The 26,443-nt window shown below is 22.4% G+C and overlaps 4 protein-coding genes across 4 annotated transcripts in view; 1 reads left to right on the top strand and 3 right to left on the bottom strand.

Annotated features, from left to right (window-relative positions):
- Positions 1 to 6,281, bottom strand: part of LOC129611354 (uncharacterized) — a 28,731-nt gene extending 22,450 nt beyond the window's left edge. The window contains exon 1 of the mRNA XM_055524456.1: positions 5,055 to 6,281. The gene's annotated coding sequence lies outside the window, so the exon portion shown is untranslated. The remainder of the gene's footprint in view (positions 1 to 5,054) is intronic.
- Positions 6,282 to 7,198: 917 nt separating this feature from the next.
- On the top strand, positions 7,199 to 8,479 carry LOC129611394 (leucine-rich repeat-containing protein 57). The gene has a single exon (XM_055524528.1). It carries the CDS (start codon positions 7,442 to 7,444, stop codon positions 8,156 to 8,158), a length of 717 nt encoding a protein of 238 aa, XP_055380503.1. The 5' UTR covers positions 7,199 to 7,441; the 3' UTR covers positions 8,159 to 8,479.
- Positions 8,480 to 8,997: 518 nt separating this feature from the next.
- On the bottom strand, positions 8,998 to 26,037 carry LOC129611472 (retinal homeobox protein Rx1-like). Its single transcript, XM_055524649.1, has 3 exons — positions 26,019 to 26,037; positions 24,338 to 24,532; positions 8,998 to 9,713 (listed from the first exon to the last, which is right to left on the bottom strand). Exons 1-3 carry the CDS (start codon positions 26,035 to 26,037, stop codon positions 8,998 to 9,000), a joined length of 930 nt encoding a protein of 309 aa, XP_055380624.1.
- LOC129611391 (UDP-xylose and UDP-N-acetylglucosamine transporter-like) lies at positions 15,649 to 18,073 on the bottom strand (the record flags this gene model as incomplete). Its single annotated transcript, XM_055524526.1, has 3 exons — positions 18,052 to 18,073; positions 16,226 to 16,673; positions 15,649 to 16,132 (listed from the first exon to the last, which is right to left on the bottom strand). Coding segments are annotated over exons 1-3 (954 nt in total), but the record flags the coding sequence as incomplete, so codon positions are not given.
- Positions 26,038 to 26,443: the final 406 nt, after the last annotated feature.

Consider the following 26,443-nt stretch of genomic DNA (forward strand, 5'->3'; position numbering starts at 1 on the left):
ACAAAATTTATAAATAGGCATAATAAACTTTAACAAAAATAAACATTTTACTTATATTTTAGATTGTGTTGGAAATTGTTGCGCCAAAATAATAATGATAAATATTTTTTTTTATTTATTCACAAGATATGATTTGAAGTCATGCAAACCATTTTGATATTTTATGATTTATAGTTTATTTTTATTTCTTATCAATTTAAAGAAAAGAAAAACGTGTATTTTATATAAACCAAAAAAAAAAAAAAACCTACTTATTATTTTATATTCTTATCAATAATATTACCCTCAAATATCTACCTCAACTCATATATCTATATATGCAAGAGTCTAAGTAAATTATTTTTTATATTTTATTTATACTTATCATCTGTATATGCACATACACATAACTATATAGATAAATATTTAAATTTGAAATTTTCATTCAAATTACTGAATTAAAATAAAAAAAAAACTACGAAAATCTATTCGAAATTAACATAAATAATTAAAATTTAAAATGAACAAATTATTTTTGTCATATCATCATTAAGTATATATGTATGTATATATGCATGTATGGAATAGTATAGAAATACAATTTTGAATAATTGCCAAATTAATTTCAATTTGACATAAATATGGGTATTTCACCATATAATTTGTGTGGTGTTTCAACTTCACTTAAAACTAATAATTTTTTAAAATATAATTTTGAAACAAATTATATTATATAAATATTAATTATATTTGATCAGCGAGACGTATTTTTTTTTAATTTAAGTATATAAGTGTACAGAAGAATTATGTTAACTTGAACTTTGTGTCAATCCTTAAAATTGGAAATAAATAACCTAAGAATCTCTGAATTTTAATAAAATTTAAATTTAAATAAAATGTTTATTTCTTTGTTATTTAATTAAATTTAAATTTTATATAGAAATTAGGGATTTAATTTTATTTATTTACAAACATAATAAAATAAAGTACTAGTAACTATCTTTATTATTTTTTGGATTTATTTCATCATGTTATTTATTAAAAATATATGGGTACTTAAAACGACTATTCTTACAATTCAATTATTTTATTTTTGGAATCCTTATCCAAAAAGTTGATCTTTCAACTTTAATGAAAATAATAGGCCTTTTTAGCAAAAGCAACATTTAGCGAAAACTACACAATATTTTTGGTCATAAACAAAAATATTGCTAAATTAGTTTATTCTTAAACAGTTGAACTGATTTGATTTTATAGAATATAGTTAAAAATATATTTTATATTCATTACGTTATTTTTTTTTTTTGCAGTATTGCGCTCATGAAAGTCCCTAATATCGTAAACTTTCTATATTCGGTATTTCTGTAATAAATATAATCTTATCTAATATCATAAAATATAATTTATGTATATACAATTAAATAAAGACCTCACTAAGATTCTCTCCACGTTTTTTATATTTAATATTATATAATATGAATATAAGTAAAATTTATACGTAAAAATTTATAATAAGTTTTTAATTATATAAACAACGGTAAACAATTACTTCTATTTAATTAATTTGCTTATATTATAATATATTTTTTTTGTACAAATTATAATTTAATTTTATACAAAATATTTTACGAATAGCGACCAAAACATCTAAATTGTAAACAGAATAAATAAATAAATAAAATAAACAAAAATACTCAAGTAATTATATTTCAAAAAAAAATAAAAAAACACCTTGGGATCCTTTGTATTTTTTATAGACCGCATTGGATGCAATAAGGACGGTTATGTGATAGGGCCAAATATCGGATGTAGAGTTTTTGTTGCGAAAGCATTTTTCCATTACAGGGAAGCGTAAATAAACTATTTTAGAGAGATGTCGGACTGCGTGTACATTTCATATTTTGCGCATGTTATGAGAAATAATACAAAGAACCTATAGTTTTTTTTGGAAAAATCAGAGCTCAGACATAGGACTAGGAATCTATTTTACATTTTTTTATAATATCTACGGAACTAATTAATGAAATTTCTTTAAATTTAATATTTGAGTTTAACTTGTTATCGAAACAGACTGGCGAGCTCAGACTTTTCTAGCAATTCGAATAACGCAAAGCGAAACCTTAATAAGGACACAATTTACATTTTCCTAGGTATGTTAATTAAGAAGTACTAAATTCCTTAAAATTGGAAAGAAGTATTTAAAAGATGCTTTCATATTCTTCTGTAGCAGCACTTTTGCCAAACTAAACAATACACATTTCGGTCGGTTATATGCTGATCTCAACCGATTTTTTTTATTTTATTTTTGTTATTCTTAGTCTTTAGGTATATTGTGTTAAGAATATATGTATTTAAATATAATGAATACTTAAATTTTGTACTATTAAGTAAGTATACAATATAATATATATTATGTTATAAACAACTAACTAAATGTATATGTATATATGTATGCATATAAAATTACATATTTGCATTTCTATTTTTAAATATTTGTTCAAAAAAAAAACATACTACAAGTACATATGTACAACAAAACACTCAAATGTTTCTATTTAAATTATGAAAATTGGAATACGAATATTATTAAAATAACAAATTAATTTTATAATATCAAAATTAAAATACAATTTAGTAGTACAAATTATTTGTACACGTATATATAAAATAGTAATACTAAAACTACAGTTTCATTTAGGCACATATACAGAACATTAGTGAAAACTGAGCTAAAAAAGTTCATTTAAAGCAACCTATTCAAGGCCATAATAAATTAAGCGAATATTATTTTAAGTTGAAAATAAAACAACAAGGTGTGAATTAAAATTGTGATAATTCAAAGACACACCTTAAATATATGTATGTAAATATAATTGTTCCATGTAATTAATATCTATAATTTAATTTATGTTTCCTAATATATTAAATTAATAGGGAGAACATCAAAGATTTTTAACATTAAAGGTATTATACAATAATTATTGCCAGAATATTTTTCAAAATTTGTTGAATTTTAAAGAGGCAACGGTATCAGTGTACGCATATGTACTATGTATATATATTTCTTATGCTGCAAAATAAAGAGCAAAAATTTAATTAAAAAAAAAAATAAAACAAAAAAAAAAAATTTAAAATCTGAGGAAAAAATTTAAATTTTGCGTAAGATCCTTATAAAAAATTTAAAAAATAAAAAAAATCTTTCTTTTAGTTGGATACAAAAATTCTTCAAATAAATAGACTGAAAACATTTGGATACAGTAGACAGAAATAAGAATAAACATAATATCTCAATCGCGATGCAAATGATTTTATTAATTTGGTTTCACTTTATTATTAGAATACCTATTGCATACTAAAATATTTTGATCCAAAGTAATTTGAAAAAAATTAAAATATTTTAAAAATTCTAAATCAAATATGTACATAATTACATATTTGCTTAAAATATTTTTAAAATTAGGCAAAATATTCACTAATTAATTTGTTACAAGTATTTAATTCGGAAGATCGTAATTTAGTTCGGATGCACTTATTTTTTCTTTTTTGGAAAATAATTAGTTTTTGTAAATAAAAATTTGAACTTATTCAATTGGATATTTATAACCTAGCCTTCAATCTACGTCTCAATGTTCACTCGCATTTTATTAAGGGTGCTACTTAAATATTATAAGAGCATTCCTCTGTCGGCGTTAAATCATTTTGCATACTTATTTACTTAAGGCATTCACCCCGAAGGACCTTGTCAAAAATTTAACATCAGGTGATTTAATTTAAAAATTTTAGTTCATTAAAAGAAATTGCAGTAATAAACTATTGAAAGACAAATAAACTAGGTTTCTAAATATTACTTAAAACCTAAACTAGGGCTTTAGCTGATTGTTTATTTTCACTCTTTCTTTGTGCCAAAATGAAATAATAAAGTTAATTCAATAAGCTACATATATCGAAATTATATTTAATGTAATCAATAAATTCTTGTGAGGCCTTATGAATATGGTTTTCTCCTACGAGATAACCATATTCATAAGGCCTATAGAGTTGTCAGAGAATGCTTTAAATATTTAATAAAATCACTATGTATGTCTTAATCATAGACAATAAATTCCTTATTAAGTAGGTTCAAATGACCAACAAATTACTTATTGCACTAGTTATAAAGTAATTTTGGAAACAAGATACAAATAATATGTGACACTTGATAATTGGACACAAGATGTTAAATAGGTATGGCTGTAGGAACATTTGAGCATACATGCAACTATGTAAATAGTTAAATTATATAAATTAAATAACAATGTACTTACTAAAAACTAATATTTTGCAAATAAGTTAAATTCTTATAGAAAATTGCCAATTCATTATAAATTTATAAAAATAACTGCCTAACACTTTTCATTTACGTATACCCAGTTAATTTAAAAAATCATTAAAATATCGATTTGTAAATATTATAGGTACTTAACTACATACATACCTATTCTATAACTAACCTAAACCTAATATTGAACTTTTTTTTGTTTCGAATGTTATGCCAATTTTTGGCATTCTACCATATTTTAACTGAAAAAAAAAAAAACAAATTTTTAAAATTTTTGTTTATTCCCCGACAAAAAAAAACCAGAAACTACACAAATTTTTATATCTGCATGTACAAATGAAATTCTATGTTTCTAGTTAAACATTCCCTCATACAATACGTAATACGTTGATATATTGTTACATACTTATGTACAAATATAAAACACACCATACCCACTATTCAAAATATTTCAAAAAAGAGAAAGAAAAGAAAAAGAAATAAAAACTCCAACGCAAGTCTCGTATTCGTATAAGCAATAATGTTGTTAAATCATGAAAATTTCGTGGACCTAAGGAGGACTGAGGAGTAAAGATTCCATTTTTTTTTTTTCATCAATTAGAAAATTAGTTCATCAATTTTTACAAAAAAAAAAAACATTGAATTTTTTTCTCCTTTTCTTTTTTTCCTTTTAGATACTTGAGTTTCATATTTTGAAAAATAGTAGCTAAAAATATAAAAAAATTTTTATTTAATTATTTTTTTTTTTATCACTTACCTGTTATTCTAATTTGTATACAATAGAAATATTTTTTTGTTATTTCCCTTTTGTTTTTTTTTTTTAATTGAAGGAAACAGCGAATTTTTTTTTTTTATTCCATTTAATACTTTTCTCTTTTGTTATTCCTTTATTTTTCAATAATTATCGAAGAAAATGAAAATATAGGTTATATACATATACATATAAGTTGGTATATCAGGATAACGAAAATAATTGTAGGACGAACAATATAATATGTATCTATGTATGTAAATTTATTGTAGCTGTATAGCTATGTATAGGTATGCTTTAACAAATTGGAGCCAGCCAACAGTTTACTACGTGGTAATGTCCTTGTTGTTTCGTATACATACCAAAAAAAAAATTCTTTTTTCTTCTATGTTTAAATATAGATTTGTGTATGTACATATAAGAAATATTTTTTCATCGTAAAAAATTAAAAAAAAAATCGACTGACTTTTCCTTTTAAATAAATTTTCTTTTTTTTCAAGCAGCAAATCAATATATTGAAAATAATAATTATATTTTACTTATTACAACCCATTTTATAACAATAATTATTTTTAATTTTTATTTTATTTTATTAATTAAACAAAAACTTTTTCTTTAAAACACAAAAAGTAAAATGATTTTCGTACAAGAACGTAAAAAATTTGTAGGTAACAGGAAAAAAAAAAACAGAGTAGGTAAATAAAATTGAAAACGACAAAAATTATAAAAAATTTGTTTTTTTTTTTTTACAAAAATAAAAGAATTTAATTTCAAAATTAATAAAAAAAAATATTATCTAAGAAACAAAATTAACACTGATATGTTGAAAATCTTTTGGAAAAAGTAATTTTTCACTTCGTATTTTTGTGATCCACATGATGTGAGGATGATGGTTTTCTTTTTTTTCACTTTTTTCTTTTTTTAATTCAATAAGAATTTTTTTCTTTTTATAAATTTTTATAACTCTTCGGTTTTTTTATTCCGAAAAAACTCAAAAAATTTTTATTAAATTTTAATTTTGCCAATTGAAAATAAAAAAATAATCAAATTTTTTTTTTATAAAGATGATGCTTTGAAAAAAATTAGAAAATTTTTACTTTTTTTTCAACTTCGACCAAATAAAAGGTCAAAATAGGATTAGCCGACCACGAATTGTCATATTTTATTTTTACAGTACAGTACAACGAGAATACAAGATATAAGTATTTGATAGAATTGGCGATGATATGATGGACGAATACAATCGGAGCTTTTCTATTCTACTTTTTTTTTTGTAATTTTCTGATTTACATGCTCAAAAGAAAAATGTCAAAAGTAATGCTTTTTTTGATTTATATAAAATCATATGTTTAACTGTCTGACCAATGTCATGAATGTCATTTTCAATATTTTTTGTTGTACAATTTTACATTAATATATAATTTTTTTTTGTAGAAGATTAAGCAAAAATAATGTAGTAGATGAAAATATGTTTTGAAAATTAAAAAAAAATTAATGTCTTATATTAATTTTATTTGCAATTATTTATAACTAAAATATTATTTTAAAAAAATAATATTTTTTTCAAAATAAAATTTTAGTAAATGAAAATTAATATATTATGTAATTTATCAGCTTAATCTCTTCTAAATACTTTTAAACATCAATATTAATCAACGTTTTCTAGTGGGATGAAAATTTAAAGAATCAGTGAAATATATTTAAATGTGTATATATATCATTGTGGAATTCCTAAATTTTCAATAACAACCCGCCATCAATAAAGAATATATACTGTAATACAATGTAAGTTAAAATATTAGAACATAACAATTGTTATCGTTCATTAAATGACTTATGTAGTTTCATTTATCAGAATATCGAAATACCCTTTCTCTTGTCATTTTTATAATTCATTCTGAAATTAATTTTCTCACATGAAGTATAATTATTTTCACAACAAAATATATTTAATAATAATATTAGAATTTTGTAACTTTAGTTTTGTATTTAATATACTAATTTGCACTTCAAAATCATCTTAGCTATTTCATTTTTTTTCCACAAGATGTCTCAAAACTTCAAATGGGAATGGGTGACCTCTCATAACTAGTCATGGTACTTCTGTGACAAGCAAACAACAGCAATAAAAAGCAAAATAATTTCTTATTTGACAATTTTATTAAATATAAGATATTTTCTAGCATATAACATGTTACAGCAAAAGTGCTAGGAATTATTTAAAAAAAACTAAAAAGTAATTTACAAAATTTTTGAAAAATAATTAGAAATATTTGAAAGCACACACAACTGGGAGCATATATAAAAGAAGAAAATTAGAATTTGTCATAAAATATATTCAGCCAATGGTTTATAATTTTAGATATTGAATAACAGATACAAAGTTTCTCATAATGGGAAATAAACAGATAAAACAACATTTGGAAACTGCCCAAAAGACTGGAGTTTTAAAAATATCGTTACAAAGACTTCAAGATTTCCCCCCCCAATTAAAAACATTTCCAAATGTTTTAAAAACTTTGGATATATCTGAAAATCGTTTTGTAACATTACCTGAGGAAATTGGACGTTTTACTTTATGCAAACATTTAAATGTATCTGGAAATCGTCTTACTGAATTACCGGAGATCTTGGGAAACTTAACAAAATTAGAAGTATTTATAGCAATGAATAATATGATAACAAATATACCACAATCAATGGCGAATTTGAAAAATTTAAAACAAGTTAATTTGAGCAATAACCAATTAGCAAAATTTCCTACAATGTTTTGTCAATTAACACATTTAGATGTTTTAGATTTATCACGTAACAAAATTGTGGAAATACCAAATGAAGTAAAAGATTTATATGTAACTGAATTAAATTGTAATCAAAATCAAATATCTATATTATCTGATAACATAGCATTGTGTCCAAAACTAAAAACACTACGTTTGGAAGAAAATTGTCTGCAAGCAAAAGCTTTTTCGCCAAAAATTTTGATTGAATCAAAAATTTCAAATATTTTATATGAAGGAAATTTATTTAATCCAAAAGAATTCAATAGTCTTGAAGGCTATGAAGCCTATCAGGAAAGATATACTGCTGTGAAAAAGAAAATGTTCTAAATACGTTGGAATTGCGCCTTCAATTAATATCGCTCAATACATAATTTCTTTACTTTAACTTTATTTCTGTAGACAGAGTAAAACTTTCTTAATTTTAGCTTTAAATTAAATATTTATGTTATAAAAAGTAAATTTATTATTGATATTGAAGAAATTTGTACTGTGTATTTTTTAAAAATGAAAATTCTTATTTAGTAAAATTGATGTATAAAAATTGATAGTAGGTATTTGAAAATATTAATTAAATTACTCGTGTGTTTTTGTATCTAAAATCTATATATCAGCCTTTGTAAAAATAATTTTTGTTATTCGATAAAATGTCATACATATAGAATCTTTAAAATAAATACATACATACATGGATAATATAAAAAATCAATTTGAATTTTTGTTTTCACAACGTTTTTTAGTCTTAATAACTCATGAATTTTTTTATTGTAGGCAGTATTTATTTTTTTCGGGTAGGTTTTACTGGAGTCCATGAAACAACATTCATTTTAACCAGTAAGATCTTTCTAATTTTCACTTTATCTTAACCCTATGACTGAATTTTCCCGTTTTACCACAACCGTAATCTTGAACGTCGAAAATTTTCCTGGGTTTCAAATGATGCAAAAAATAAAAACTAATATAAATTTTTTATTATATTGATTCTTAAATTTTTCTATAATTTATTCGTAAAATTCATAATACTATACCTATTTAAAAATGAATAATTCAGTAGAATACTAACAAATTAGCTAAAAGGTAAAAATGCTACAAGTTATTCAGATTTATTTTAAATTAAATACCTAAGCATTTAAAAATATGTATGTGAGTGTTAAAACGTAGACAAGAAATCACAAAGTTGAAAATCCTTGACTTTTATATCGTATGGCAGCTGCAGCAGCAGCAGCCGCTGATACACTACCAAAACCATGATGTGCTTGATAATTTGTTGAGCAATAATTTGAATTAAAATAAGAAGAACATGCTGAACTATTTACTGGATCATTTGCAAATGTACCATATGGAACTGAATTTGAATAAGATTTTGCATTTGGAGTGGGTGCTGTCGATGATGAGAACATACTTAACCCAGTTGGAAAACCTAAATGATATGGATGTGCTGAATGATGATGTACAGCTGCAGCTGCAGCTGCTGCTGCCGCCGTTGTAAAATCCATTTGTTGATGTCCATATAAATTAGATGAATTTTTCTCAATTTTATGTATATTATTAATTGCTGGAATAGGTTGTGATGTTAGGCAACTTGTGTTTCGGTGACTATTATTATTGCCATTTGAAATTCTTTCATTTCGTCGAAATTTTGCTCTTCTATTTTGAAACCAAACTTGTACTCTAGCCTCACTCAATCCAACTTTATTTGCTAATTCTTCCCTTACAAAAGCATCAGGATAATGAGTTCTTTCAAAAATTTTTTCTAAAGCAGTCAACTGATGACTTGTAAATGTTGTACGATTACGTCTTGGTTTTTTTGATGTTGGTGAAAGTGTACAATTACCCCCGATTATTCCAATATTATCTGTTGACGAAATTGATTCATATGAATCATCTAAAAGAAAAAAGTAAGAATATTGTAATTAGAAATTGAATTTTCACATTTATTTTAATTTAGTTAAAAGAAATTTATTAAATTGAAAATAATTTTGTAATCCCTAAGGATATGTTTTTTTTTATAAAATGTAGTAGTTAATTCATTTTAATTAGATTATATAATAGTATTTTTTTATTATTTCTTCAACTTTTTTTGTTTTTTGAAAATCAAAAAGAAAAAAATCTAAAAAAGCGGGAAAATGTTTTTCTTGATGTGACATTATGACACAAGTGCAAGATTTATGATTTTTTAAATGGTAAAAGATTTTCTTAAAAAAATCATTCGTTTTTTTTTTATTAGATTTCATAAAAAACGTAAATATAAAAAATCAAAGTGTTTATTTTTAGATGTTAAAAAACTGGTGCTTTTAGGGTTGAATATAAAGAGTTTGTAATTTATAGAGGAAAATACATATAAAGATAATCAAATTATTGATACTGTGGTAATAGAGGGCTAATATGAAAAAAAAATTCTTTTTTCATATTTCCCTTATTCTGAATCTTAATTGAAAATTTAAAAATGGAAATTTATAATAAAATGCAGTGAATGTACCTATGATAAGTGATATTTAAAAATATATTATATTAATTTTATGTTATTTAGTGAGAAATTCATTAAAAATTTTGAAATTTTAAAATTAAAACTAAAACAAAAATTAATAGAACCTGCATTATAATATAAATTTTATGAGAAGCAAATATGTGAAAAGCTTATATTAAGATTATTTTAATAAATATCGTTTATAATGTTAATTTAACATCATTATAATGTATTGTACAAATGTATGTTTGTATGGATGTAGTTGCATTTAATTTCATTAAGGTAAGTGCCTATTTGATTTATGTGTGTAGCCATCTACTACGTGTAGGCTACTCTCATATTTATGTAATTTATCCTAGTCGTTAACAATTAAGGAAGAAACAGAAAAATTCCATTTTTATCTGTATATTAAAAAAAAACACAATTTTCTCTTAAGAATATTTATCGTAGGCAGGCAGTTAGGGAAGAACTGAATTATTTTAATAGCCATTTTTACATCAATAACATGATTTGATCACTTAACTCTAATAGTTTTAAAGCCCTCAAAGTAGATTTAGTTGCATGAGTAAAAATTAAACTTAAGATAATTATGGAAAATTGAAAGTTACCTAAATCAATTTCAAATCAAAATGAAATGTTGCTCCAACAACTGGTTATACTGATAACCGGTTATTTGCTTTAGTATATTTATTTTTGTGTCTAACAACTTAACTTTCAATAACAAGTAAATAACATTGTCATTGCCTTGGAGATGATTTTAAATAAGTAGGTAAATAAACTGATGTACCTACCTACCTATATATTATGTCACTTTCAAATTAACCATAAAATAGAAATAGGGGGTATTAATCCCATCATATAAAATAAAAGTTGAAGTTGAATAACCAATACCCCAAACTGTCTCTAACCAATTAACCAAACTACAAAATTAACATAAATACAAAATAATTTATTGTTCGATTTATTATAAATAGGTATATTATTTTTGTCTTTGCTCTAAAATATACTTAATCTGTTGTACATGCATACATAAATCAATTTATTGTTTATTTACTTAACCATAATAACCCTATGTTAGCTACATACATACATACGTAAAATATACTAATATTTTCATTTATAAAATATTAATGGCATCAAACAATAAAATTTTAAATTTTTTATTACCACATTTTCTTGCTTTTGTATTTAATTCTATATTTTATAGAAAATAATTCAAAATTATTAAAAGTGAGAAAGTTTTTTTGAAATAATTTAATGGTTTTAATATAATAAATATCTATTTAAAAAGATTTTTTTTTTTTAAATGTCTTACGATCTTAGCAATTAACTAAAACAAGGTCGTTAAAATGATCATTTAATGTATGTAACACAACGTAAGTATAATTTGATTTACGATTCACATTATGGTAGATAGCTAAAACAAATTCTTATAAATATTATTAAATTATAAAATTTTATATACAATACACAATTCATATATATATATATTTATATACACACACATACATACATAACACATAATACAGAGAAATTTAACGAAAGGACTGTTTAGTGTCGTGTTCAATTAATTTTTTCACTTATATTAATACAAAAAGTATGCAATTTTTAAAATTTTAATATCATGAAATTATAAGGAAAAGTCATTAAAAATTTTTATGTTTTATTTTACATTTTCCTTTTGATTTGTCTTATATTTAATTTACCTACATCTCCGTTCATACAAATTTATATGTACATACTTACATACAAAATAATATGGAAAGTAAAAAAAGGCTCTAAATTATAAAATCTCATTTTCAAAAATCAATTAGAGCAAGAATGTCCTTTTATGTGAATGAAAATTTTATGGATTTTCTAAGAAAATTTTCCGAAAAAACGAAAAAAAAATGTTGCTTCTTTATATTTTTATTCTCCCTTTCACTTTTCAATAAAGAGAAATTTTAAACCTTATACAGTTATTTCGAGAACTTGGTGAGGTCGGATAGCTGGAAATTCTATATATATATACATACAGTTGAATCTGGCTTTGAGGATTAAGAAATATTTAGGGAGCAAGGATTTTTATTCCGCTTAAAGAAATTTCAGACTTAAACAATTTATATTTTAGATTTAATTGATGCTAATTGTTTCTGCTATACTAATTACTTATTTTTTATTGCAATAAAATGGTAATTTTAATAATATTGCGCTTATATGGGCAAAATACCCTAAGACATATAAAGTATAATTAAAAGAAAATTACTTTTATACATTTTATATGACGTAATTACTAATTTTTTTAGTAATAGCTTTGTATATTCACGTATATATAGTTTATAGTGATATACAGAAGGCGATTTTTGTAATTGCACTACAAATGCAGCGTATTTTTAAGTGTACCAATATTAGGGACATGCATTGTTGTTTTAAGAATAACACATGCAAAAACTAATTAAATATTGAAGCTCTTGCAAAGCAAGTTCTCATTTCAGCTACTTTTAAAATTCAATAATAAACTAATTTCATTGAGTATTAACCATTTTCGAAGTAGATTTTTTAATTTAATTGTTTATTTAACTTTACCCAACAACAATTATAATAAAATGCCGAAGAACAATCAATGATAAGTATATATATAATTAATTGTATATAGTTGTTTAATTTTGATTATTGATAAACTTAAACGAGTAAAATTGGCTTAATCCAGAGGAATATTAAAACTTTTTTTTTATTATTTTGTATATACCAATTCTTGGTCATAAACAAACCATTTCATATATACTTAAATATTATAGGGACAAACATTTTCATTTTATTCTTAAAAATGTTAAACATATGTGCTGGTATGCCATAATATTCACTGGTGCCGCATGTCAACTTCAATTAAATCCAAATCATATCCCATAAACATAATGATACTACATATATGTTTTTTTCTTCCTTTATATATAACAAAACCAAAATCATCAAAAAAATACAAAATAAGAAAAACAAATGATACAAAAAAAAAGGTTGCAATTCCTTTGAGATTTCAAAATTTCACCGCTGTAAAATTACTTTTGTACTATATACAACATTATCACAATCATCTGCAACTGTAAAAGAGTACTACTTACTTACTATACTTTTATTATATAATTTATTTCCATTTCTCTTATTTATTGAATACACATACATAATGATGAATACAAAATATGTACAGACTATAGCAATAAAAAAGACGGAGAACAATTTTTTTTTAAAGAAACATCATTAAAAACAATTTAAAATACATTGACGGGATATGCATTTCTAAAATAACAATATCGGACGGAAAGGCCTCCAAAGAAGTCCCTTTTATTTCTTTATTTTTTCTGTTAAAAAAGAGAATTACAAAACTGATGTAAAATTTTGTATGTAAATAGAAAAAAAAAATAAAAAATTGAAAAAATTTGAAAACTCCTTACATAATATAAAAATTCACTTTTCCATTTGACTTGAAAAGTTGATGATAATTTTTATTGGGTGCGATATTGTGATAATAAAAAACTAAAATATTTAAGAAAATTTCAAAAAAAGGAAAATAGAAAAAGGGAAAACATAAAAAAACAAGACAAATCAAAGAAAACCCTTTGGAATTCACTTGGTTTTTCTAAGATTTTTTTTTTTCGTTTTCCTTCTCATGCCTCATCATTTTAATTAAGACAAATGAGTCTTTAAATGCTTCACAGATAATTTCTTTAAAAAAGAAAATAAAATAAAATTGAATAGAAAAATTACAAGTATGCATTTAAAAAAAAAAACAAATTTAATTTTATAGAAGTGCATAAGTATAAAGAAATAAAAGTGCAATATATAGTGAAAATAATAAAGAGAAGAGATTGTAATAGTTAAACACTAAGACACTGTTATGCTAATTGAATAAATTATGGGTAATTATGGTTAAATTATTGCAATAATGTACTTACTATTTGCTTGCATAATTATGAATTTTAGAAATGTATAAATAAAATAGAATTTATTTAATTTTTTTCATATTTATAGGAAAATTAATGATAAGGAAACATTTTTATATGACATTAGAAATTATTGAATATATCATATTTTTAAAATATATTCATATGTACATAATGTATATATAACACTTTCGACAAATAAACTCTGCCTTAATAGGAAGATTTTTTTTTTTTTTCAAAATATTTGTAGTTATTTTGAAAAAATTTTCTTTTTGGTTTAAAACTGCTATAAATAAATTCATTTTCTGTTTTAGTATTTGTTATACTGTTACATACATAACAATATAGAATATCATGTAACTATACATACAACAATACATACAAAAATATAGAATATCATATAACTGGCATCCTGGACAAGAAAGCTATTATTATAATAATTAAAAAAAGAAAATAAGGATCGATATACGGCAGCACGTTAATAACACCTTGCATACCTTGAATATTGCGAGAGAATTATTAATCCTGTTAATACTTAATTATATTCCCCTTCAAATTCTAAGCTGACATCCTTATTCATCTGTCGTCTAATATTTTAGGTCAATTTTATCTTATAGAAAAAACTCAAAATCATTAACTATCCACAAATGACTATTAATTTCTGCAATTGATTGCAAATTATGAAAAGTAGTATTAAATGTGCAGTTTAAGCAACTATATATTTAAGTTTGTCAACACTTTCAATATACAAAAAAAACAATTCCACTTCCTTATTAACCGATTTCCAGGAATATATTTCCTTAATTTCAACAGGAACTGTATACTCAAAAAAATTTAATTGAAATTTTACAGAATGATTTGAAATTTAACACAGGCCAAAAATGGACGTACGTATACTTGTGCTTGTTCAAGTCAACATAAGGTTTTTACATTAAAATTCGAGATGTTTCTGAATTAATTTTCAAATTAAAATTATGGAAGTACAATAAATTTTTTGAAATCAATGTCATTTTTTGTCAAATTAACATTTCCAATATTGTATAACAGTTATTTAAATTTATTTTATAAAAAATATTAAACTTTAGAATAATTACTTTTTACATCAAATTAATAAACTGACAAAAAAAGAAATTTATTATATATAAAATATTTTATTACAGTAAAATTAAATTAAATAATAATAAATACATAACATGTTTCAATAGTTTTAGTAAATAAACTGAAGAGAATTTTATGAAATTTATGAAAAAAAAGCCTTATTAAAATTATTAAATTTAACTTGATTTTAACATATTAGATAAATGAATATTAAATTATTTTTTAAAAATTATAAATTATTTAAATAATTAAATCATTTTTCTTGATTCAAATGGTTCATTAATTTTTCCACTTGTAAAACTACTTTTTTCAATATTATTTTTATTTTTATAAAATATTTCTGTAAATAATATTGTTCCGAAAAATACAAATGTTGTACCAATACCATGATAAAATGTAAATAAATTTTTAAAATATATTATTGAAATTATTAATGAAATAAATTTTCTTAATGTTACAATTAATGTTACTGTTAACGATGAACATTCTGATGTTAAAATATATACTGATCTAATACAAATATATTGTGTTAAAATATTACCAAATAAATATAACCATGCAATTGGTATTGAATAATTTATAATTGGTATTAAAATTTTTATTGAATTTGAACAAATTATAAAATGTTGTATAATATTATTATAAATTAAACCAAAAAATGGTAATGGTAAAAAATGTGCATAAAATAATGCTTCTTTTGGATATTTTCCATAACGTTTATATAAAACTTCTTGATATAAACCCATACGTGATGTTATTAATAATGCTAATGTTAATAATCCAATACCAATAATCCACCAAAAATGTATTGAATATTGTGATGTTATATTATCATCATTTTTCATTATAAATTCATTTTTTATTTCACCATTTTCATTAAAAACATTTTGATTTTTTATTTGATTTTCATTTAATTCAATATGATGATGATGATGATGATGATGTTTCTCTTCTATTTGTAATCCAGACATTAATGTACATATAAATATACCAATTGTTATCATTATTACTGAAATATATTTTATAATATTATAATTTTTTTTTAATATAAATATTCCCATTATTAAATTTGTTATTAGAGAACCAGAACGAAATATTATATGTAATGGTATTGGTATATTTAAATCAAATACATAATTATTACATAAACTTGTTATAAAGAACATTATAACAAGAATAATATAATCTTTTAATGGTATTTTACGTTGTCTTGTAAAAAATTTCATTGTAAATATTAATCCTTCTAAGGCAATAAATAAAAATTGTAAAAATGTTATTAAATTTCCAGAGCCAGGATCAATTATAATAAGTTTTTCCAAAAAATATAAATTACTACAGCATCCAAAAAATACACAAAAAATTGCTAAATTAATTTTAAAATTCATTTTAATTTTTAATTATGTATCTATGAATTTATTACTGAAATATAATTGAATATTTTATTTTGAGAACAGTTTGCTAGAATATTCGGGCAAGTACTAAATTAATGATAATTTTTCAGAATTACTTGTTCAATTTCAAATTGGCTATTAATTTTATAAAATTATTAAAAGTAATAATGCTAAATGAATATTGAATAAAATGTACATAAAATAATGATATAATAAAAAAAACATTGACTTTTCCTTTTTTTTTTTTGATCGGAAACACTTGTATTTATTTCTTGAGTTTTTCTTTTCTTTTTTCTGGTATTTTCATAAAAGATCTCATCTTAGGTCATTCTCTATTTTATTAATAAAAATTTTGAATAATTATTCATTAAATTTTTAAATTGCAAATATTTTATTTACATATTTTATTGATTTAAATGAAAAGCATTTTTTTTTTAAATAAATTGGAAATTAATAAATTTATAAGTATGAAAAATTATACATATTATTAGTGATCATTTTCAGAGTTGATTGTGCTTTCATATATTGAAAATTATTAGTTTAAGAAAATACAAGATAATAAACGTATTAGTCCAGGAAAGTTTATTTTGCACAATGTGAGAAAATGGGAACCTTAAATTTAAAACGATTCTAAAAAAAATATTATTGTAGTCCCCGTGACTTCTTTGAAATATTTTGTAAGTGTTATAAATTTTTGATTAAACATACATGTGTTCACAATAACGTATGTAAGTTATTCGACCAGAAATTAAGAAAATTCATTATTTATTTTACCAATTTATTTTTGATTTGCAATTAGTAATCATTTCAAAAGCTGTGAAACTTAATCACTTAGCAGTATAATTTCAATTACCCAGTAAAATATAGAGTGTTTATTAGTTAACATAATTGCAGATTACAAATTTTGTATAGAAACAATTACAAATTTAAGACTTAAGCAACTATTATCCCTATAGACTAGGTTAATGTTAACGTTAATGTTGCATTTTCTGTTAAAAGGATGTTGTTTTACAAAAACATTCACAAATAAGATACAACTCATTCGGTTATGTTATTCAATCAATATAAATTATATTATATTAAGCAATTTTGATATTTAATTTTTGGAAATCATGTTCATTGCTAGAAACTTTCATAATACAAAAAATAAATTTTCAAGATATTTATTTCTTAATTTTATAGAAAATTTAAAACTTGCGTTTCAAACTAGAATTATATTTGATTTGTATATTTCAACAGCCTAATTATTTTATGCATAACTATGTGTTTTTGCTTAAAATATTTATTTGCTTTACATCTTAAGTACAATATTTATTATAATATTTTAATATTTTGAATTAAACTACATACAATTATTCAGGTTTTCACTCATATTCTATTTTGAAACTGAATTTGAATATGAAAATCTTCTCATACTTCGTAAAGGTTTTGACAATAAAATACTTATTATAAACTTTAGTCCTAAAATAAAATATAGTCATTTTTTTTGAAAGACTTACAACTGCTGTTCAAAATTCATTATTGCCGCAAAAAAATAGAATTTACAATCTTCTTATTACATATTTAATAAGTGCTATATGAATTTTGATGGGCGCTATAGAAATAATTCAATTGCAAGTGGTGCTATAGGCGCATACGTTCAGTGCATAAATGTGTAAACAGCCTCATATTTAATTTAATACCTGTATCATAATATATACTTGTAATTATTTAACCTTAAAATTTTTAATTATCTGAATTTCATTTGGGGGCATTCCAAATTTATCAACTGTATAGATATTCAAGGACATCATCAACATAATTTTTAAAAAAAATTTTATATAAAATCAGTTTTAATATTTTATTCCTTCATATTATGACAGCAAATTTACAAATATATAAGAAACATTTGATTCAAAAACATTGTCATGAAAATTTTTAATAGTTTCCGACATAATTTTACATGTAATTTTTGCATAATATGATTTTCTTTTTTTTCTAAATGACACATTTTTCATAATTTTTTTTTTCTTTTGTTTTGATGACGCTAATATCAAAAAGATCTTCCCCCATGCAGAAAATATTTATGCGTATAATATCTTTGTTTTACACAAAAAATATACTTTTAATATTATGACATATACAAGGCATACAAGGCACATATATGTATAGGCATCGTTGACTTTAAAATGAGCCGACAATCCTGTTGAGATGAAATATGGTCTTTCAAACAATTATACACTGCATAAAATTTTCCTTTTCCTTCTTTGTTTTTTTTTGGAATAAATTACTTACTCAACATACATGCATACGAGTATATGATGACATAATAAAAAATTATTATTATTATTACTTATGCGTTTACATATTTTTTTTTTGTAACTATAATGCGGATTTAGATGATTTAATAATTCGCACTAATTAATTTGTGCAAAAAAAAAATGTGAACATTAAATTGAAATTTTTGATTTAGTTATGATTGCATCTTCATTAAATGATAATAATTAAAATGTTTCATATTTTTTATTATATGTATGTACGCTGCCATAAAGTAATTTTTGGATATTTTAAAGGTACCAGAAAACTAAATGATCAGGCTTATTAGTTATATTCATTAATAATTATAAATTTTGCAGAGCAAAATGAAGTTGTATACAAATTGGCTGTTACACTGATTTAAAAGTAACCAAAACTAGTTTTGAAAACAATCAATTATATGCTCCTAAAAATATGCGCCGTAGACGATCTAACGAATCAATTAATTATTATTATTAGAAGAATTATAAAAATTATATTCAATATTATTATAACTTAATATACAATACTAATAAAAATATTATACAAGTAATTTTCAAGTATTCCTAATATTCGATATTAAAAAAACTAAGAAAAATAAACAGTAAATATTAATATAACCTCAAATAATTAATATAAATAAAAAAAAAAAAAAAAAAAAAAAAACTACGGCAGGCTAGTCACCTACGTAGTTAAACCCTATGACGCTATGAAACTAGTGCATGAGAAATTATGCACTAGCCCTATGCTCCTTCTAGGAGTGAACAAAGGAAAAAAAAAAAAAATTAGAAGAATTGCTTAGGCCGAGTATAAACTATTGTGCAACAGATTTGCCAAGCAAATGGGCAAGGAAAAGGAAGATGGTAAAAAAGTTAGTAAGGATTAAAGTTTATTAGTATGGAGGACACTTAAAATTTTTCATTTTTTTAAGTCAAACATAATTTAAAGTATGGATACATATTTTTAACCCTCAGATCAAAATAACTAGAATTAGAATTATCATCGGTTCATTTCGATCATAATTCGTATATAATATTGACGAATATTGAAAATCTCTATCGAATTCAAGTTAAGTATGGCAATTATAAAACGATCGCAGAAATTTTCTTTCGCAATATTTCTTAATTCTTTGTAAAGAATGGAAAAACTTTAATAATAATTATTTTAATAAATAAGTACTTAATTTTTTATTAATAAAAGTTTGTATAAGAGCTAAAAGTTAATTTTTGTTTTTTGAAATTATCTTGGAATCTTATATACCTTTAGAGAGACGTATCAGCTTATTAGTGTTATTACTTTAATATTTCTTTTTAATGGTAAGGGAAATTTTTTAAACTAACTTCTGATTAAAAGTAATTTTTTGAAATTTAAATATGTCATAAGTATAATGGAATATATATATGTAAGTAAGCAACTAGTACTCGTAAAATTGCTAGGCAGGTTCACAGTTTTCTTCAAGTAATTCAGCTATTTAAAATTAATACGATATAAGAAATGGACTAAACGTGTTAAACATTTTTTCTTTTCTTAAAAATTACGTAATTTTCAATTAGGTATATATAGGATCATTTCCTTACAGCATTAAATAATAGTTAAGTAGTGAAACAATGGGACTAATAAAATTCATGAAAATTTTTAATTTCTATTAAGGTAGTAAAATTATACTTTTAATACATTTTTACAAAAGGATTATTATAGTCTGTATATCAAATTTGTAACACATTTTCTTATAGAAATGAAAATTGCTATAACTATAAAGTTCTCTAATTGATGATATTAATGAAGAACTGCTTAAGGTGACATAATATAATATTTAAATATTTTCATAGAGAATGGAAACCTATATATGTAATACGAAAAAAAATCAACAATTCTAAGACCTTCAAATTATATTTGAGAAGCGTCCCTAAGAAATTAATCTTAAATTTAATATCCTAATATTTGATATCAAACTAATTTATTTCTGATTAAAGTTCGCTTAATTATAACATACATAAATCTATATAGAACTTTTATAATTCAAATGAACATTTGTAGATTAAGAAGATTATTACCAAAAATATTTATTTTACTCAGTCCTATATGTCGTAAATAATTAGCTTTTATTAAGAAATTTAACAATATACATATATTTCACAAATATTTTTAAGATAAGCATTTTAATTAAATTAAAAAGATTATAACATAAGAAAAAACGAGAAAAATAGAGTTGACCGTGTCAACTTTGTGATATCCGTACGAATTTATTATCCTATGAGCAAATAAATATGTCATAGCTGACTATGGGGCAGACTATGACTTTAAGTTGCCGTATTACGAGTTGCCATATTAATTTATGCAAAATTTCTGTGTACTGTGTTTTCAATATTTTCTAAAATATGGCCAAACTACTATTGAAGTGGTATGGCAGCTATTAGAAAGAGCCAAGCAATTTCAACGAATTTTATCAAACACATTTGCAGCTTTTATAGTGTCTGAGATATTGCCAAATAAATTTTTAAAGTTGTATGGCAGCTACCCGAACTAGTATCCCGATCATATCCAATCTTGTATACCATAGTTGTGGTATACAACCCTACTTAGATTGGATATTACTATAATAAATCATTTGTAAAAATTTGGTGAACTTAGGTCAATTAGTTATTGAGTTATCGTTGGAACGGACGGACGGACGGATGGGCGGAAGAACAGATTCGACTCAGAATTCGACGCTGATCAAAAAAACACACTACAAACGGTAAGGCAAATTTAGTATACCCTTCGAACGTAAGTTCTTGCGGGTATAAAAATCATGAAAACCTTTTCAAAAACAAAAAAAAAAAATAATTTGAAATAAAAATTTTGTTTTTTTTTGAAATAATCCAGATTTGTATTTGAAAAAAAAAATTTCGTAAATTAATTAAAACTGAGAAAAATTAATTAACGTTAAGATGGGAAAATATTTTGACTTTATGTGTGAGGTGAGAAAATCATTTAATTTTTATTAATTATTATCACTTATAAACAGACCTTAAAAAAATTATTATAAAAGGTACGATATTGTATCATAGTGTGTGTGTTGTTTGTTACGGCTAAAGTACTCAAAACATTAATGTACTGTATAATAAATACTGTAATTAATGTAAAATTTTTAGGTAATATTTGTATTTCAAGCCTAAATAAATCACGATAAATTTTCAAAAATTATTAAATTGACTATATATTCTGGTATAATTAAGTGTGTATTATGGTAACTATAAATGTTACATGGGTAAACACGCATGATATAATTCACAATTTAAATTTAATTATTCATACATAATATTATTAGCCGACGGAGGATAAAATACTTCCGGGAATGTATGTGTGAGAATTACTTATTCTCATTTAACAAATTTGTTAGTTATTGTTATTACAACACATAGGCTTATCATGAGCATAATTCATCAAAGATTATACAAACTATTGTTTTCATTCATAAAAAATATGATAAAATCCCAAAATGGAATAACATAATTAAATTATATAATTTTGTAATTAAATTTTTATGATAGTGGATAATTATTTTTAATTTTCAAGACGAGAAGCCAGTTTATATCGTTTAAAAATGTCCTTATCAGTTTTGCTCTGTCTGTTATTAATGTGTTCGTTTCAAAAAACTTTTTACATCTAAGAAAATGGATAGCAGTTATTTTGTAAGCAAATAAATTTTAGTAAAAAAATATTTCTCTGGAATAAAATTCTTTAAATGTATCTGCCTTAGTCATGGTTTAAATACTAAAATTTTTTAAAAATAATTTTTCTACAATTTAACGCCTTTAAATCGTAAACAGTATTATGTAATTAAAAAATTTACAAACACAAAAAAATTGATGACTTCTTTTTTCTATATCTTCAAAATAAAATAAAAAGCAACAGCTTTCTGAATGTAGAATTTATACTTCAAGTAAATCCCTAATTATTATACATCAATTTTATTTAAGATTTGAAGTCATTTCACTTTAAAACAAAGATGACTTGAATAAGCTTCACATTTTAATAATTTATCTAACAATATTATACTTTATTGTTAAAACAAAATAAAACATTTACCTCGTTCCTTTACCTCTAAAATTTGATAAATTTTTATGAAAAATTATTTCTTTGATATTATAAACTCAATTTAATTTCGATTAATCACCAAATCAATTTTCTTTGTAGTAGAACTATCAAAATAATTTCTTTGATAGCTCTCCGAAAAATATGCAACATTTTTAATAAGACAGCCTGTTATTTCAAAGGGTTTTCATTTTCACTATTTAATCTATATCTATTTTAATTTTTTTAAATCTAAAACTAGAAATTATATTGAATGTACCTATATAAATGCACAATTTCATTTTTTATGTAAGTGAGTATACTTAGATTTTATTCCATAAGTAAAGTTATATCTTAAATTGCTTCACGGAAATGCTGCTGTATATAAACTATATTCGCATATTTCATTTACTATGCATTTTTTATTTATTAGCATAAATAATTTTTGCAGTACATCTGATGTACATAAAAGATATCAAGTGATACTCAACTCAATGATTATATAAATAATTTTCACAATTAAATTATAGTAAAAACAAAATGTAATAAAAAAAAAATTGTAATTAGATTACATTATAATTATACAATTAATAAAATTTATATGTATATATATTATTTTTATTTAATTTAATTAATTAATATATTAATTATTTCCTTTATATATAATTTAATTATAACTTACGTAATTCAATTTCTTCATTATTATTATTGATATGACAATTATTGTTATTGCGATTATTATTATTATTATTGCTATTTAAACGTTTATTATTTTCATTACTATTACGGTTATTACTATTACTTAATTCAATATTATTATTACATTTATTATTATTATTATTTTGATTTGTTATAATATCAATATTTTGTTGATGATTAAATTGTCTATGTTGTGACACAATATTATTATTATTATTATTTAAATTACCGTCGCTTGTATTTGTAACACCAGCAGCTAATTGTAATAAATTATTAACTGAAAATCTTTTAACATTATCTGTATCACTTTTTATTAAAAATTGATTATTTAAATCATTATTATTATTATTACTATTATTAGTATTATTATTTTTAATATTATTATCATTTAATTGATTATATGTATTTGATGTTATATTTAAATATGCATTTTCATTATTATTATTATTATGATTATTATTTATATAATTACAATTAAAATTATTTCTATCATTATTATTATTATTACTGTTATGCATTTTATTTTCATTATTATTTAATTCATTATTGTGTTGTAAATTTTGATTATTATTATTATTACTGTTATTAGATGTTATTGGTGGCGTACCATTTTGATGTTGTTGATGATCATGATGATGTTGATGTTGTTGTTGTTGTATATGATGTTCCGATTGTTGTTGATGATGATGATGATTTATTGAAGATCTTAAATTATTATTATTATTATTTGTATAAAAATTATAAGCAATTGTTGATGTAGATGGCGACGGTCCTGTACCAATTGGTTGTACTGGTATTATTTCTGTTGTTTTCGATATTAGAGATGATGGCGCAGAAGTTGTACAATTTGAATTATTGTCATTTTGATGATAATTTAACATATTGTATTTATTTTTTTTTTTTTTTGTTAATTAAATCATATACTTATTATAGAAATAATTGTAAAATAATAAAATTAAATTTAATTTGTATTTAATTTTAATTATAATTAACTATAAACATAAAAACTTAATTTAACCGTAATTGTACATAAAATGGATATTTTTTAAATTTAATTTTAATTAAATTAAAAAATTAAAGAGTTGAAATTGTTAAGTCGCGACTTTTAAATTTCTTTTTTTCTTGTCTTTTTCTGCGATTTAATTGAATTAAAATCAAAATTGATCAATTTTTATTGGTCGCGTGTAGCTGCTCTCTGTTCATTTGAAAATTTTAAATTAAATTTGAAATGGAATTTGATTTGTTTTATTTATTTTTTTTTTTTGAAATTATTTATTTTTCTTAAATTAAAATTTTATTTTTATTTATTTTGTTTTCTACTCATTTCATTTTAAAATATACAAGTATTTATAAAAAAAATAAGAAAAATTTGTTTAAATTTTTTTATTTATTTTTTTTTTATCAAAATTAATTTTTTGCGACAGTTTCAAGTTCTTTTTAAGATAGATTGGTTTCTATTAAAAAATGAAAATTGTTGTATTATAAAAAAAAATATATATTTTTAATTTTTTTTATTTGTTTACTTTCTTGTTTTGCTTTTAATTAAATTAGCACACAATAACTTAATTAGAATGATAATTGCCTATGTTGAACAACCAACAATTCAATCGTCAACTGACTACTGAAATTATTTTCAAAAAAACACAAAAAAAAAAAATACAACCAAACAAAATATAATTTTATTTTTATAATTTTATTTTATAAAATGAAAACATTATTTTTTTGGTGCCTTATGATGCGAGTTAAAGAAAAGATATAAAATCACAAAGATATATAGCGAAGTCATTGAGTATATTACAATTTCTTATATATAGGCTCATATAACATATTTATATACATATGTACATAAATAAGTGCATGGCTTGTGTTATACTTTATACACACATTATGTAGTATACGTGTATAAAATAAATGTGCATATCCTCTTTAACAAAAATTAATAAAAATAAAAAAAAAAACCACAAATTGTAAAACATTTTCCCTGAAAACGTATTAAAAATTTTCATTTAAACTGCTTATATTCAATTTAAAAATTATGTATAAGGAAGAAGGTGTAAATGCATACACACACCCTAATTATAATAAAATTATCTATACAACTAAAGTGGATGATCGAAAAAATTTATGTCCATACATAATTAATCTCTTTCTAATGTCGTTTTCGTTTATAATCAAAAAGATTTTAGTTTTTATGTATTTAGTTCTCTAATACATTATAACTTACAGATCTAATAAATTACATATGACACCGTAGAAGTCATTTTATTGTGCACATATAGAAACACTACTGGCGATTAATGTTACCATTTAAACTGATTAGTTTATTGCTAACACTATTGGTCTACTTATTGTATTACAACTAAAAGCAACAAAAATAACTAGATGTTTATAATGAAAACACAAAATTTTACAAATTCTATCCATTTAATAGAATTCTTACAAAGTTGAGAATTTGTAAAAAAACACCACTTTTTATAATTAAAATATTTAATGAATAAAGTTCATTCTATTTAGTGTTTATTTTTTATTTTTTTTTTTCAGATGAATTTCTTAGACCAAGTATCAATTATCTTTATACTGCATGAAAGAGACAAATTAAAAATCATATAAGGGAGAAGGAAAAGGAAACCGTGGGGAGTTAGTAAAGTTTGGAGCCCAAAAAAAATGGGCTCCAATGTAAGGCACAATGTGATTCTGATGAATATTAAGTAAT

The sequence above is a fragment of the Condylostylus longicornis genome, unplaced genomic scaffold (assembly GCF_029603195.1).
Source record: "Condylostylus longicornis isolate FDR11 unplaced genomic scaffold, ASM2960319v2 ptg000049l, whole genome shotgun sequence".
Taxonomy (NCBI): domain Eukaryota; kingdom Metazoa; phylum Arthropoda; class Insecta; order Diptera; family Dolichopodidae; genus Condylostylus; species Condylostylus longicornis.

Bases quoted from the DNA above. Each gene is read 5' to 3' on its own strand.
- LOC129611394 (XM_055524528.1), top strand. From the start codon at position 7,442: ATGGGAAATAAACAGATAAAACAACATTTGGAAACTGCCCAAAAGACT.
- LOC129611472 (XM_055524649.1), bottom strand. The intron at 9,714-24,337 runs GTACGCCACCAA...TTTTTCTTTTAG, and splicing joins TCATCAACAACATCAAAATG to ATGATTCATATGAATCAATT.